The sequence below is a fragment of the Pseudophryne corroboree genome, chromosome 1 (genome assembly GCF_028390025.1).
Source record: "Pseudophryne corroboree isolate aPseCor3 chromosome 1, aPseCor3.hap2, whole genome shotgun sequence".
NCBI classification, from domain to species: Eukaryota; Metazoa; Chordata; class Amphibia; order Anura; family Myobatrachidae; genus Pseudophryne; species Pseudophryne corroboree.
In genome coordinates this window covers 1,144,484,773-1,144,501,405 of record NC_086444.1, presented here as the reverse complement: position 1 = coordinate 1,144,501,405, position 16,633 = coordinate 1,144,484,773, and the positions used below count along the sequence as shown (strand labels likewise).

The following is a 16,633-nucleotide window of genomic DNA, read 5'->3' as shown; positions in this document are numbered from 1 at the left end:
GTGAACTACCGCACTGTACTGTGTCTGCTGCTAATATATAGACTGGTTGATAAAGAGATAGTATACTCGTAACTAGTATGTATGTATAAAGAAAGAAAAAAAAACCACGGTTAGGTGGTATATACAATTATGGACAGGCTGCCGAGTGCCGACACAGAGGTAGCCACAGCCGTGAACTACCGCACTGTACTGTGTCTGCTGCTAATATAGACTGGTTGATAAAGAGATAGTATACTCGTAACTAGTATGTATGTATAAAGAAAGAAAAAAAAAACACTGTTAGGTGGTATATACAATTATGGACGGGCTGCCGAGTGCCGACACAGAGGTAGCCACAGCCGTGAACTACCGCACTGTACTGTGTCTGCTGCTAATATATAGACTGGTTGATAAAGAGATAGTATACTCGTAACTAGTATGTATGTATAAAGAAAGAAAAAAAAACCACGGTTAGGTCACTGGTATATACAATTATGGACGGGCTGCCGAGTGCCGACACAGAGGTAGCCACAGCCGTGAACTACCGCACTGTACTGTGTCTGCTGCTAATATATAGACTGGTTGATAAAGAGATAGTATACTCGTAACTAGTATGTATGTATAAAGAAAGAAAAAAAAACCACGGTTAGGTCACTGGTATATACAATTATGGACGGGCTGCCGAGTGCCGACACAGAGGTAGCCACAGCCGTGAACTACCGCACTGTACTGTGTCTGCTGCTAATATATAGACTGGTTGATAAAGAGATAGTATACTCGTAACTAGTATGTATGTATAAAGAAAGAAAAAAAAACCACGGTTAGGTGGTATATACAATTATGGACGGGCTGCCGAGTGCCGACACAGAGGTAGCCACAGCCGTGAACTACCGCACTGTACTGTGTCTGCTGCTAATATATAGACTGGTTGATAAAGAGATAGTATACTCGTAACTAGTATGTATGTATAAAGAAAGAAAAAAAAACCACGGTTAGGTGGTATATACAATTATGGACGGGCTGCCGAGTGCCGACACAGAGGTAGCCACAGCCGTGAACTACCGCACTGTACTGTGTCTGCTGCTAATATATAGACTGGTTGATAAAGAGATAGTATACTCGTAACTAGTATGTATGTATAAAGAAAGAAAAAAAAACCACGGTTAGGTCACTGGTATATACAATTATGGACGGGCTGCCGAGTGCCGACACAGAGGTAGCCACAGCCGTGAACTACCGCACTGTACTGTGTCTGCTGCTAATATATAGACTGGTTGATAAAGAGATAGTATACTCGTAACTAGTATGTATGTATAAAGAAAGAAAAAAAAACCACGGTTAGGTGGTATATACAATTATGGACGGGCTGCCGAGTGCCGACACAGAGGTAGCCACAGCCGTGAACTACCGCACTGTACTGTGTCTGCTGCTAATATATAGACTGGTTGATAAAGAGATAGTATACTCGTAACTAGTATGTATGTATAAAGAAAGAAAAAAAAACCACGGTTAGGTGGTATATACAATTATGGACGGGCTGCCGAGTGCCGACACAGAGGTAGCCACAGCCGTGAACTACCGCACTGTACTGTGTCTGCTGCTAATATATAGACTGGTTGATAAAGAGATAGTATACTCGTAACTAGTATGTATGCATAAAGAAAGAAAAAAAAACCACGGTTAGGTCACTGGTATATACAATTATGGACGGGCTGCCGAGTGCCGACACAGAGGTAGCCACAGCCGTGAACTACCGCACTGTACTGTGTCTGCTGCTAATATATAGACTGGTTGATAAAGAGATAGTATACTCGTAACTAGTATGTATGTATAAAGAAAGAAAAAAAAACCACGGTTAGGTGGTATATACAATTATGGACGGGCTGCCGAGTGCCGACACAGAGGTAGCCACAGCCGTGAACTACCGCACTGTACTGTGTCTGCTGCTAATATATAGACTGGTTGATAAAGAGATAGTATACTCGTAACTAGTATGTATGTATAAAGAAAGAAAAAAAAACCACGGTTAGGTGGTATATACAATTATGGACGGGCTGCCGAGTGCCGACACAGAGGTAGCCACAGCCGTGAACTACCGCACTGTACTGTGTCTGCTGCTAATATATAGACTGGTTGATAAAGAGATAGTATACTCGTAACTAGTATGTATGTATAAAGAAAGAAAAAAAAACCACGGTTAGGTCACTGGTATATACAATTATGGACGGGCTGCCGAGTGCCGACACAGAGGTAGCCACAGCCGTGAACTACCGCACTGTACTGTGTCTGCTGCTAATATATAGACTGGTTGATAAAGAGATAGTATACTCGTAACTAGTATGTATGTATAAAGAAAGAAAAAAAAACCACGGTTAGGTCACTGGTATATACAATTATGGACGGGCTGCCGAGTGCCGACACAGAGGTAGCCACAGCCGTGAACTACCGCACTGTACTGTGTCTGCTGCTAATATATAGACTGGTTGATAAAGAGATAGTATACTCGTAACTAGTATGTATGTATAAAGAAAGAAAAAAAAACCACGGTTAGGTCACTGGTATATACAATTATGGACGGGCTGCCGAGTGCCGACACAGAGGTAGCCACAGCCGTGAACTACCGCACTGTACTGTGTCTGCTGCTAATATATAGACTGGTTGATAAAGAGATAGTATACTCGTAACTAGTATGTATGTATAAAGAAAGAAAAAAAAACCACGGTTAGGTGGTATATACAATTATGGACGGGCTGCCGAGTGCCGACACAGAGGTAGCCACAGCCGTGAACTACCGCACTGTACTGTGTCTGCTGCTAATATATAGACTGGTTGATAAAGAGATAGTATACTCGTAACTAGTATGTATGTATAAAGAAAGAAAAAAAAACCACGGTTAGGTCACTGGTATATACAATTATGGACGGGCTGCCGAGTGCCGACACAGAGGTAGCCACAGCCGTGAACTACCGCACTGTACTGTGTCTGCTGCTAATATAGACTGGTTGATAAAGAGATAGTATACTACTAATATTATATACTGGTGGTCAGGTCACTGGTCACTAGTCACACTGGCAGTGGCACTCCTGCAGCAAAAGTGTGCACTGTTTAATTTTAATATAATATTATGTACTCCTGGCTCCTGCTATAACCTATAACTGGCACTGCAGTAGTGCTCCCCAGTCTCCCCCACAATTATAAGCTGTGTGAGCTGAGCAGTCAGACAGATATATAATATATATAGATGATGCAGCACACTGGCCTGAGCCTGAGCAGTGCACACAGATATGGTATGTATGTGACTGAGTCACTGTGTGCTGTGTATCGCTTTTTTCAGGCCGAGAACGGATTATAAATAAAAGTGGTGGTCACTGGTCACTATCAGCAAAACTCTGCACTGTACACTACTGAGTACTCCTAATGCTCCCCAAAATTAGTAAATCAAGTGTCTAAACGGAGAGGACGCCAGCCACGTCCTCTCCCTATCAATCTCAATGCACGTGTGAAAATGGCGGCGACGCGCGGCTCCTTATATAGAATCCGAGTCTCGCGATAGAATCCGAGCCTCGCGAGAATCCGACAGCGTCATGATGACGTTCGGGCGCGCTCGGGTTAACCGAGCAAGGCGGGAAGATCCGAGTCGCTCGGACCCGTGAAAAAAAACATGAAGTTCTGGCGGGTTCGGATTCAGAGAAACCGAACCCGCTCATCTCTACTATATATGTGTTCACATTTGATCAATTTTATAGATAATAAAATTATCTTGTAATTCTAATCTTCTTGAGTTCATTCATGCTTTGTTGCCTCTAATTGAGTCTAAATAGCGCAAGGGGTTTTTCTGTTTGTTTTAGTATACACCCGTTTTTTTAAAATCGGGTGGATTGTGTTGGTCATATCCACAGGCCATTTTACCTTTGTTGCTGCTGGATAGAGATAAGAATATTGGATTATATCCTTGATACCTGTGCGGAGTGGGTGTGATTGTGGATACAGGCACCCATTCGCAAATACAAATATATATATACAATAGCGCCAGACATTATTAGTGGTCCATTATCTTTAGTGTACTGTTTACTTTAGTATCACTTTTTGATATTTTCCTTGCCCTTTTTCTTCTTTTTTCTTTTTTCTATTTTTATTTACAACAAACACGTATATAGCGTTACCCTAAGGTATTTGGTGGTAATCAAATAAAACAGTTACATTAACATACATTGTCAAGTTTTTTAATTGAACAGGCGCAGTTGCAAAACCCTATTGTATCATTTTGTATTTCTTGTGAGGCGCGTGGGTTTAGCCTCGTTTGCAATTCTGCTGCCACAACCTATATCCATAGAAGGAGAGCGCAGGATAATACTATCTGAATAAAAAAAAATGGTTGTCTATGGGCCTGCTTCAGAGGTGGACACAGATACGATGTTTGCTTAGTGCAGCGATTTGCTGTAACTGTACACATGCGAACCAATGTGATCGATGGTGAATGCATTCCTGACACCAGTAAGAGCCCACTCTTTTTGGTGCCAGTAACCATCAATATAACTCAGCTAACCAACTGTAATTCATCCTTTTAAAAGACTTTCTTTCCCTTGCAAATGCCCAGATATAAACATTTTCCTGTTGTCTATATCGAGGGCCATTAATAATGACCATCGTTACTGTTTGGACACATGGTCCATGAGAATTTGCAAGTGATTCATTTCACAGAGGCCTGAGAATTCTGTAAAACATCTAGTCTGTCATTATTATTTTATTTATATTCATGCATCCTTGTGTAAACATACAGACCGTCCAGGCCTGCAGTCCAGTCAGTACATTGCGGAAAGGGTTAAATCTGCCATTATTAGCTGCATACTGTAGATCAGATCATTCTGCAAAATGTTATTTTGGCTTTAAGATTTGTTACTGAGGGGGTAATTCAGACCTGATCGCTGCGCTGCTAATTTTGTTGTCCTGCGATCAGATAGTCGCCGCCCAAGGGGAGTGTATATTTGCCCGTGCAAGTGTGCGATCGCATGTGTACGCCATGCTAGAAATATCCCTCAGTCAGCGGACAGCTGCAAATCCGTTCCCACCTCACTCACCATCGAATGTTTTTCCACTGTGTGCAGTGTGTGCGCAGCCCAGGATTTACTCCTACAGTGCTGTGAGATCAGGCTGATCGGGGCCGGAGATGACGTCACACACCTTCCATGAAAACGCTTGGGAACACCTGCGTTTTCCCTGACACTCCCTGAAAACGGTCAGCTACCACCCACAAACGGCCTCTTCCTCTCAATCACCTTGTGAATGGCTGTGAGATTGAAATTTTCGCACCAGCCTGTCACTGGTCGGCGATGCCTGTTGTTGTTTGGCGACGTACATGTGCATTGCGGTGCATACGCATACGCAGTCTAACGATAATCGCCCGCTGTGCGAAAACACACAGCAGCGTTCAGGTCTGAATCAGGCCCTATATTCAGTGTTTTGCTATACACATCCAGGTTTATTGCCTAATATGCTGTAAGCGATTTGTTCATACTGTACATGGCTACGGTATATATCAGCCAAACTGAGCAACTGACCCAGTGTTGCTGTGTGTGATCTGAGAAATACTGTACCTCAATGCCTGATAATACTGCAGGTACAGTAACCGTTTGCTGTTCGGATTTACTTAAAGGTTAAGAGAACCTAAGGATAAGACATACTGTGGCTCCCGATATTTATAAGGGCAAAATCCAATCCAATTTGCCCAAAGATGCCCATTTTTCTCCCATTTATACTATTCGGTATTTCTTTAAACACATTTTTTCTTTATTGAAATATGGAAATACAAATAAAAAGTTCCATATAAACAATTGATATATCAATTATTAGTACAAATTTCTAACAAAAGGAACATCATAATTTGCGTCAATAACAATTTAGGATCTTAACCAAAGATATGAACCAAAGCCCCCATGAACCATATCCATGGTTCATCAATTCAACAGCAATGTGTGGCATGAGCAGTGGGAAAGGAAATCGGAGGGTCATTTCTATACATACTGGTCTTGTACCAAAGTGTACCCAGGAAACACTTCCAAAGCTGCTCTCCAGACATAGGGGGAAGGGTGTCAATGTAGCTCTCTCATGTCTAATTCTCCCATGACATTCAGTAGACCTTTCTATCTTCTTCGGGATTCATAGGGCTCCACAGGGAGAAAATTGGGGGTTGTAGGTGGTGGATGAGAGTCCGGACACCAAACAGTTAAGCTTTCCAGCTTCGCAGAATGTTCGACTCCTCTCCCCTATAACCCCGCCTCCATATGCAGACAGATCAGTTTTTGTTGGTGCCAGCTGGGTACTTGCGGCAGGGGCCGCACACCGCATCTAGCACCGCTCACTGTGGGGACCCCAGGACTGTGTGGCTGGCATATGGGGACAGGTAAGAGGGTCCCATCTTAAAGGACTCGCATTTAAATCGTGGCCCGCCACATGTCCCGGGAGACGGACCGTGGCGCTGGCATGAACCTTGGCTCTGGTCAGGGATTCCACTAGACCGCCAGGGCATATAAAGCACAGGTTTTAATATAAAATTATAATGGCCTTTATTACCTGGGGTGGAGGACCAGCAAGGGGAGGAGGTGCTTAACTTGAAGCCCCTCCCCCAACTTTGGGTGTCAGTCTACTGCAGATTTCCTGCCCTTGAGCTGTAAACAACACTCCCTCCTCCTGTCAGAGACCAGGGCAGCCATCTTGAGCATGCAGCAAGCAAGGTCTCTGGGAACGCTGGGCTCAGTCTACCTGTAAAAACGTCTCCAAGGAGCCAAGTGTTTTCAAACAGTTATATCCTACCTGCTTTCAAAAACAGGCTGAGTAGTTGCTTCAAGTGATCACTACAGTTATATTATTGTGTATTTATCTGCATTGTATGTGACTTGTGCTAGTTCTGCCGTCTGATTTATCTTTTTTTCTGACAATATATATATGCTTTCACTTTTTATTTATACCCTGTGAGACAGGTGCTTTCAGGGTTATTCTGAGCCGCAGTTAATTTGCTCACTTTTGTCACATACTACACTTGGTTATACAGTTACTGTTGCCATAAAAGTGTGTAAGTGCGACACACACATTTTTCAGTTATGTCTAACAAGGCAAAAGCTTGCAAATAGTCAGAAACCCCATTACTGCTTTCATGTAAAATGTGCTCAGTGGGGTTATCTGCACAGGATGTTGTACATCAGTCAACTACTCATGTACCTACACAGGAACCTCCTTGGGCTTCCTTTACACAGTTATTACCCTGGTGGACAGACTTACCACCAGCCATGGGTCCTCTTATACCAGTACCAGCCCCAGATACAAATCAACCCTGGGCGAGTTCAGTTCAAGATCTGGCACAGACATATATAACTTTTCAAAAGATGTTGCCAGGGAACAAACAGCATTCTAGATTAACTAGAAATACTACATCTTCCTCTCATTCCACTGTTATATCAGACTCAAATGAGTCGTCTGAGGAGGAAAGGGAAGAGAATAATCTTTCTGTCACAGATTCATGTGTAGCAGAGGAGGAGGCTTCTATTACTGTAGATGTACTGGCATTAATAGAAGCTAATAAACAAATCCTTCAGCTAGCTGAGGATGAACCTGCGGCTGTTGCTAGAAAAACTGATGTGTTTAAATGACAGAAAATAATCAGATCAGAATTTCCACATTCTGACCATTTGATGGAAATTAGACAGGAACCTTGGAACACCTCTGGTAAAAGCTTCCTCTGTCTAAACGACTCTCATCTCGCTATCCTATCCCTTTGGAGGATAGTGTGAGGTGGGAGACTCCTCCCCCAGTGGATTCTCATATCACACTTTTGGTACAAACATCTACCTTACCTATCACAACCATTTCATCATTAAAGGAACCCACAGATAGATGCATTGAAAATTGCCTCAAGTCTATCTTTTGACTGACGAGTGCTCTAAATAGGCCTACAATAGCAGCCTCGTGGGCAGCAAAAGCTATTGAATCTTGGTTACAGGCAATAGAGGAGGAATTGCCTCTAGTTATATCAAAAGAGTGCAGAATATATTTGCAAGATACATTATTTTGTTACGCTCTTGGAAAGCGGATTTAGACTCCAAGAATATCTGGAAGTACGACCCTCTATGGGAGATGTTCTGTTTGGAGAAGTACTAAACAAATGAATGGCATTCTTCACGACTGCCAAAACAGCTTTTCTTCCTGCAGCTTCTACACCACGGCCTAAGAGCTCAAATATTTTGTACCTTTTCGTACACAAGGAAAAGGAAAAGAGTTTCCTAGGCCATCAAATGCTCTTAAAGTCTACTAGACCCAATACTAAGCAACCATGGGAAGCAAGACAACCCCCTGCAAAACCTAATAAACACACAGCCTGACGGGGCTGGCCTCCCCCTGGGAGACCTCAGGGTGGGAGGGAGACTTCTTCACTTCACACAAGTCTGGATCAAGACCACTTCAGATGCTTAGGTGTAAGAGGTAGTCTCTCACGGCTATGCCATCTCTTTCAAAGAACGTCCCAATCAGCAGTATTTTCGCACAAGCCTTCCATCAGACACAGAAAAGTCTTGGATACTACAAAAAGTGGTTCAGTCACTCCTCCAGTCAGAAGTAATAGTGCCAGTTCCTCAGGCTCAAAAAGGAAGGGGCTATTATTCATCCTTGTTCCTTGTACCAAAGCCAAATGGAACATACAGACCTATTCTCATTCTCAAATCTCTCAACAGATTTGTGAAAGTTTCCAAGTTTCACATGGAAACTCTATTCTCCATAGTTCTAGCAATGGAACCGGGGGATTTCATGGTATCATTGGACATACAATGTGCATATCTGCATATCATGTCACATCAACAATACCTGAGGTTTGCTATCCTAAACCAACACTATCAGTTCCAGGCGTTGACTTTTGGTCTAGCTACAGTGTCCAGAATATTTACAAAAGCCATGGCAGTCATGGCAGCACACCTGCGTCGTCATGGAATCAGGATACTTCCTTATCTGGCCGATATACTGCTCCTGGCCAGTTCAGGTATTGCACAGCAAATTACAAACAACGATAGCCTTCCTACAAAGTCATGGTTGGCCTATAACTGAAAAAAGTCCTCACTCATACCGTCCCAAAGGATGGTACATCTGGGAACCCTGCTGGACTCTCAAACTCAACAACTATTTCTACCAATGAACAAAATATTGAAACTAAGGGACAAAATACAGCGGTTCCTTCACCATCCTCAGGTGTCAATTCACTTGGCCATGCAAGTCCTCGGCCTGGTGGTATCTACATTCGACATGGTAGAATTTGCCAAATTTCACTCTAGTTCTTTACAAAGGTTGATTCTAGGCAAATGGAATGTCCAGCCTCATCAGATCAAACCGCAGATAATAACTCTGACTTTGGAGGTTTACCTGTCATTAACTTGGTGGCTCCACAGCAATCCCCTGGACAGGGGTCGCCCCTTCTGGATCCCGAATTGGGGAACTGTAACTGAGCAACAATCATTTCAAGGGAGAAAGCCTGTCAGAGTCTCAATTACCAGTCAATGTACTGAAACTGAAGGCAGTATGCAAAGCATTGACACTGGCACGCACAATTCCTGAAGGCAGGCCTGTGCAAATTCAATCTGACAACGCCACAACAGTGGCATATATCAATCACCATTCGCAGCAAAAGGGCAATGCAAAAGGCAATGCAAGAGGTAGCCAAAATACTAAAATGGGCCGAACGTCATCTTCTGGCCATATCAGCAGTAATTATACCAGGCCTCCTAAGCTGGGAAGTAGACTTCCTTAGTCATCAGGATGTGCACACAAGCAAATGGGCTCTCCACCCAGAAGTGTTCCAAATATTTGTGGACAGATGGGGCCGGTCAGACGTGGAGCTGATGGCATCATGTCACAACCACAAGGTCCCAGTATACCGATCCAGGTCACGAGATCTGCAAGCAGCATTTGTGGATGCTCTAGCAGTACAATGGACCTTTCGTCTACCATACATACAGTATTTCCCTCAATATCCCTTCTGCCAAGGGTTATAAGGAAATTCAAACAAGAAGGAGGAAAACTCATTCTGATAGCCCCAGTGTGGCCCAGACGGCACTGGTTCTCTGACTTACAGAGCTTTTCAGTAGGGCAACCCCTTCAACTTCCTCAGCGGCAGGACCTTCTATTTCAAGGGTCATGTCTACATTTGGACCTGAACTGTCTGTCTTTGATGTCGTGGCTCTTGAATTATCCATTTTAAGAGCAAAAGGATTTTCAACCTCTGTAATTCAAATGATACACAAGTCTGCTTCAGCACGTATATATTATAGAATATGGCATACCTATTTCACATGGTGTGCTTCTAAGTGCTACGATACAACTGTATTTAAAGTATCAAGAATACTGGCTTTTCTTCAGAGAGGATTGAGTCTAGGTTTACGCCTTGCTTCTCTGAAAGTACACATTTGTACCCTATCAGTATCGTTTCAGAGAAAAATTACTATACTACCTGATATACGTACTTTTTTTCAAGGGGTCATACATGTACAACCTCCATATGTACCCCCGGAAGCTCCATGGGATCTCTCTGTAGTATTGTAGGCACTTCAGGAGCTCCCTTTTGAACCCTTAGAGTAAGTGCACCTCAAATGGTTGACGGCTAAGACTATATTTTTGCTGGCTATTGCTTCTGCCAGGAGGGTGTCATATTTAGGAGCTCTCTCCTGTCATCCACCTTTTCTGAGTGATTTTTCATCACGACAGAGCTGTTCTACGGACTAGGCCTGGGTACCTTCCTAAAGTGGTCTCTAGGTTTCACTTTAATCAGGAAAATATAGTCCCGGCATTTGTCTCACCAGATCTTTCAGCAAAAGAACGATCTTTGGATGTAGTAAGTGCCCTACATATCTACATAGACTGAACCAGTTCTATAAGAAGATCCGACTTTCTAGTCATACTTTATGGATTTCACAAGTGCTGGCCAGCTGACAAACACAAGCCGGGCGGCTGTCCCAACGTCAATTTCTGCCATTCTACTAGATCTGTAGGTCCCTCATAGGCAGTACACAGTGGGACATCTCCTGAGCAATTATATAAGGCCGCTACGTGGTCTTCCATTCACATGTTATTAAAATTTTACTCATTTGATACCTTTGCATCCCAGGATGCTTCCTTTGGACCCAGGATGTTTCCTTTAGATGCAGGATTCTGTTATCCTCTCAGGTGCGTCCCCTCCCTTAAAAATTGTCAGGCTCCGGAGCCTTACCTCCGGCGGGTGCTCCCGCAGGTTACTGTCCCGCTAGTTGGTGCGGCTGCGGCGGCAGGGAGCTGCTGGCGGCGGGTCCTCCTGGACGGATGTGCGACTGCCAAGGGCCGAGGGTCTGGAGAGCCGGGCGCTGCGGCGGGAATCGCTGCGGTAAGTCCTGTAGTGGTGACACTGTATAGTTTGTCAGAGACAGAAGCTGGCTAAGCTGTGTGCTAACAGCTAAGTATGTCTCCTGTGCTGGGGACAGCCATGTTGGAGACCAGAGTATTACCAATGAAGTTCCCAATCTGTGTCCAGCCAATCCTGCGTGTTCTCCCCTTACAAAAGGGGGCTGGCTCAGAGGGAGAGTGCCAGTGCTTCAAGTTACCTCCTTGTGAAAGGTTCTCCAGCTCTGTGCTCCCAGGTTACTTCTGGTTCCCTGGTCCTGGTTGCTCTCATCCATCGGTTACCTAAACGCTGCCGCAGTCCTGCTGTCTAAGTCCGTTGCCACTCGTGGAAGCACTCACGGGATCCCAGGTTGTAGAGGAGCTCCAGGTGCTAACGGCGGTTTCCGCAGACGTCTTCATTTCTTCAAAGTCCAAGTTCTTCAGCCTCCTCTTTCAATCACAAACCACAGTCTTTATTTCTTCAAAGTCCAAGTTCTTCAGCCTAGTCTTTCAATCACAAACCACAGTCTTCATTTCTTCAAACTCCAAGTTCTTCAGCCTCATCTCTCAATCACAAACCACGTCTTCATTTCTTCAAAGTCCAAGTGCTTCAGCCTCGTCTTTTAATCATAAAACACAGTCTTCAGTTCTTCTTTACCGGAGTTCTTCAGCTTCACTCTTCAAGTCATTTAACCATAGACTCTAATTCTTCCAGTTTCTTCTACTTCTCCAATATTCGTGTACAGCCTGATTATTCATTAAAACTACAATTATCTTCCTACGAAGTCCTCCTTTTCTTTACGCCCTCCGGCCAACGTTAACACTTAGTTTGGCTTCCACCCCATGAGAAGGAATTACATTCAGCCACCTCGTTTACTCTCCTCACAGGTAGCTGTCCCTAGTTGTCGGAACCCCAACTTACGCCGAGCATGGCAAAAAATACTGCTTTAGGACATTCCCGATGTTCTCCTGTAAGAATCCTGAAGAAGAAAACGAGCGTTATGGTAGTCTTACCTTTGTTAACTCTCTTTCTTCGAGGTTCATAGGGTCCACAGGGCGCCCCCCTGACGCACATTTTGTGGCATTAGTCACTGGTTCCTTTCTACTGTCTGTGAGAATGTGTTCTTATGTGTACAATATTTTTCTTGTAGGGGAGAGGAGCCGAGCATTCTGGGAAGTCAGAAAGCTTAACTGTTTGGTGCCCCGACTCTCATCCACCACCTATATCCCCCGATGTTCTCCCTGTGGACCCTATGAACCTCGAAGAAAGAGCGTTAACAAAGATAAAGTTTTTTGCAGTGAGGCCTCCAACCAATCTATTTGATAGACATGGAAGAGCTTTTCCAAAAAGAGCAAGTGTGGCAAAGAGGCGAGTTGTACTGTATACACATTTGCAGAATACACTATTTGGCTACAGCGTATACAGCTAATAACAATTTCTGTGCCCCCTGCACAACACGGTAGCCGATTGATTGGTCAACAGTCAATATGTCGACCCAATACAGTCAACATGCCTTAGGTCGATACAGTCAAAAGGTCGATTTGTAAAAGGTCCACAGTGCTTTAAGGTGGTCAGATACAAAAGGTAGACAGGTTCAAATGGTCGACATGAAAATGGTCGACACACATATGGTCAACACAGTTTTTATTTTTCATCATTTACCATCCACATGGACTACGATTGGGAATAGTAACCTATGGCAAGCACAGCATAGCGGAGCGAGTCACCTTGCCCAAAGCATGGTGAGGTGAGCGAAGTGACCCAATGTGAGGGGATGCGGTATACTAATTGGGGTCACATGTGGTATAATCCCCCAAAAATGCACTACTTACTTACATTTGTTTGTCCCTAAGGTTCCTTTATGTAAATTACGTCTGGACCAATATCGGACATGTTGTTAAATGTGGCCACAAGATTACAACAGATCACCACCGTCGTTCAGATCATACTAATAGACCACAATCATATCAGGGGGGATCTGGCCTCCGTGGCCCATATGCAGCCATCATTACTCAGAAAATCATAGGGGGATTTGTTATTGCACGCTGCCATATTTCCAAAAATGTTTTATGTTTCTGAAACACAGTAATCCTTTACCTCAGCTCAGGATATAAACTCCCATTCATGTAGCATAATATGGCAGAGCTCATGTTCTTGTTTTCTACCATGAACAACGTGATCTCTACATAGCTCTGGTAACTTTGTTATATGATTTTCTAATTCCATTGTATCTGTTATTGTATACTTTTTATTGTTCACTATAGTTGTTCAAAATCACTGCGCCAAGAACCCTTGCCAACATGGCGGCACCTGTATCAATGCGCCGTTTAGAAACACTTACAGCTGTTGGTGCCCAGAGGAGTTCTCAGGACAGGACTGTGAGATAGGTAAGTCCCAATTGAGAGCAAAACTGTATTACATTGATGTTTTTACTTTCACATTCGTGCATAGGCTCCAATAATTTCCTATACTGTACATTTGTACATTACGTGGTATTGGCAATGCTGTACTTTACATCAATGTTCGTTGTTCTTTGTTTAGCAAAGTGTTTTGATGAAGCCCACTATCAGCATTATGACGTAGGAGAGACATGGACCAGAATTCACAAGGGCAGAGTGGAAACGTGCTCTTGCCATAACAGCAAGATAGAGTGTCACGGCGGAGAGAGATACACAGGTGATGTTATTGGTTGTCATTCTGTATGTAAATTCGTCCATCTAAATTTATGGTCCCATTTTACATAGGTAGCACACCAAATCCGGTACTTCCAGTGCGTAACAAACATAGAGCACCCTTATGTGGCATCTATGGATTATCAGCTGGAACCAACTCTTCGTGCATCCAAGTCATTCCCTCTAGCGGTGATTGTCTAATGTACCGAGCGCCTGGTGAAGGCGAGTGGAATAGGCATCTACTGTACACAATGCATTATGTATGGTTTTGCAGAGCAAGTGTCAGGTCCTACAATTAAAGTGTCCTTTAATTTAGATGTTGGATAGAATGTGACAATAATATGACGATATTGCATTTTCAGCTTGCATTGTAAACCCGTGCCTTAATGGCGGAGCCTGTCGACTGATGATCGCAACCGGGAAAACGGTGTGTGGTTGTAATGACGGCCACGTTGGGAAATACTGCAATATAGGTAAGAGAAGAAACACAGAAGGCTACGTCAAGTTGTGACTCTAAGATATGTTTTATGGAACACACACTCCATTTTTTGGAGTGGAACCTATACCTATAATGAAATGTTATTGATTTTTTGGATAGCAGAGGTCATGTTTAGAGGAGAACATAAAGCGGCTGATTCAGAGGAGGGCGTAACACGGTAGCATCTTGCTTTCAAGAAAAGTGAACATTGAGTATAATACCATTGTTGCATTTCCTCAAGAATATTGATGTATTGTACAATATGGTTTATACATCAGGGGAAGCTGCTGGCCTCCCCTAGCAGACCCTGAAAACAGCCCGGCTGGTGGCGTAAAGGTATTGCAGCAGCTTGGGTTCCTCCGCCACTGAATAAAAATCACACAACATATCTACACAGGATCTTACACAGGCATCACTTGCCTCAATAGAGTTTGGTTACAGGCAGGGCTGTTTCTAGACAATTTGGCTCCCACAGCGAACTGTAAAAAAATATGCCTCCCCCCATAGACATTAAAAATGCACCCCCCTCCCATAGACATAAAAAAAAAAACTATTTTGGGTGCATGGCATGGCTAAAATGGGCATAGTCTCATTAAAAATGGGCATGGCCTTGCAGGAAAAGACTACCTTACACATCAGTTTTTGACCCTGCAACAACAGACCTCGGCCACCACAGGAAAAAAAAATTCCACCATATTAAGCCCCACACAGCAGTGCCCCTTGCGCCATATTATGCCACACACTGCAATGCCCGTGATACATTATGCCCTACAGTAAAGTTTCTAATTACTTTTAAATTACCTGCTCATTGCCAGGGGTTTCATGCACTTGGTGTCATGCTCGTTTCCAGGGCTTTCATGCTCTGGGATGCATGCTAGTTGCCAAGGGTAATGCTCGTTGCCAGGGGTTGCGAAGTTTTGCGGAATTACATGGTTGCGTCGTGACGTCACGATGCAACCGCATCATACCGCAAAACTCCGTCCCCCTGAGCAGAGTACTCAGGAGGAGGGGAAGCAGGGAGCCACAGCAGTGCAGCGGCAGGCGCACAGCTCGCCCGTCGCTAGAAATGCCACTGGTTACAGCAGAATGCCACAATAGGACATTATTATAGCAGGGACTTCTTTCTGTCACCAAATTCAGCTTGGGAGAATGAGGGGTGGAGTTTTTTCTGACTATCGACATATCATACTCAACATCCACCATGGCCACACTGGTCTGAAGACACTATTGCATAGAAATGTAACAGAGACAATGATTTAGTCAGCGGAGGGTTTGCTTCATGGGTGCTGACCATTCACTGTAGGTCGCTCTGCACAATGCGCAGTGCATTCATGATGAGGTAATAGTCTAAACCGCCGTACAGCCTCATCATGTGACATTCCAAAGAGAGATACATGTGACCCACTGGCTTATCTAGAATGGGTGCAGAGTGAGCAGGGCATATGAACCCCTGACTAGAGTGAGCACTGCACACCCTGCAGAGTGGCCTATCTCCATCACATACTCCATCTTCCATAATCAGACCCTGCATTCATTGTCTTTCATTTTTATTGCATACTTAGCAGATTTTGCAATCCTTACTGAATTAGGCCCAAAGAACCAGCAAATCAGCTCCCAACTGCCATTTCTCAAATCCAGCGTGTAACATGGCAGTTAGGAGCTGATTAGCTGGTACCTTATCTCCGTCCACTTTATCTCTGTCCACGGCTTAGTAAAGAGACCCCAGTATCACAGCTTGCGACTGCTATCCTGTATGCAGGTAAAATGGCTCCGGCGTCTTACCTCCGACAGCCATGCGGCGTGACCATAAGGTCACTCAGTTCAATAATCAACAGATATACATCCGATGGTTGCATCTTCACACATCAGCTGCAGATCTCAGACGCCTCCAGTGGGCGCCTTGATACAATTCGCGGCCGCTGCAGCATTATATATATTGGCACAGCCACTGCTTGCGGGATTGCAGCTGCGCAAGCATTTGCGTCAATCTCTGAATCCGGCCCAGTGTCATTACTAGGTAATTGGTCATTAAGATGGTACCAGTTGTTTGGCGAGTGGGGATGGCGCCACTAGAATTAGGTGATATGTGTTATTTTTACATAACTGTAGATGTATATA

At 44.0% G+C, this 16,633-nt stretch overlaps 1 protein-coding gene across 1 annotated transcript in view; it reads left to right on the top strand.

Moving 5' to 3' along the window:
• HGFAC (HGF activator) overlaps nt 1-16,633 on the top strand; it is a 283,953-nt gene that overhangs the window by 185,829 nt on the left and 81,491 nt on the right. Inside the window, exons 5-7 of the mRNA XM_063924262.1 lie at nt 13,630-13,752; nt 13,907-14,041; nt 14,400-14,510. Of these exons, the coding sequence (XP_063780332.1) occupies nt 13,630-13,752; nt 13,907-14,041; nt 14,400-14,510 (369 nt within the window). The remainder of the gene's footprint in view (nt 1-13,629; nt 13,753-13,906; nt 14,042-14,399; nt 14,511-16,633) is intronic.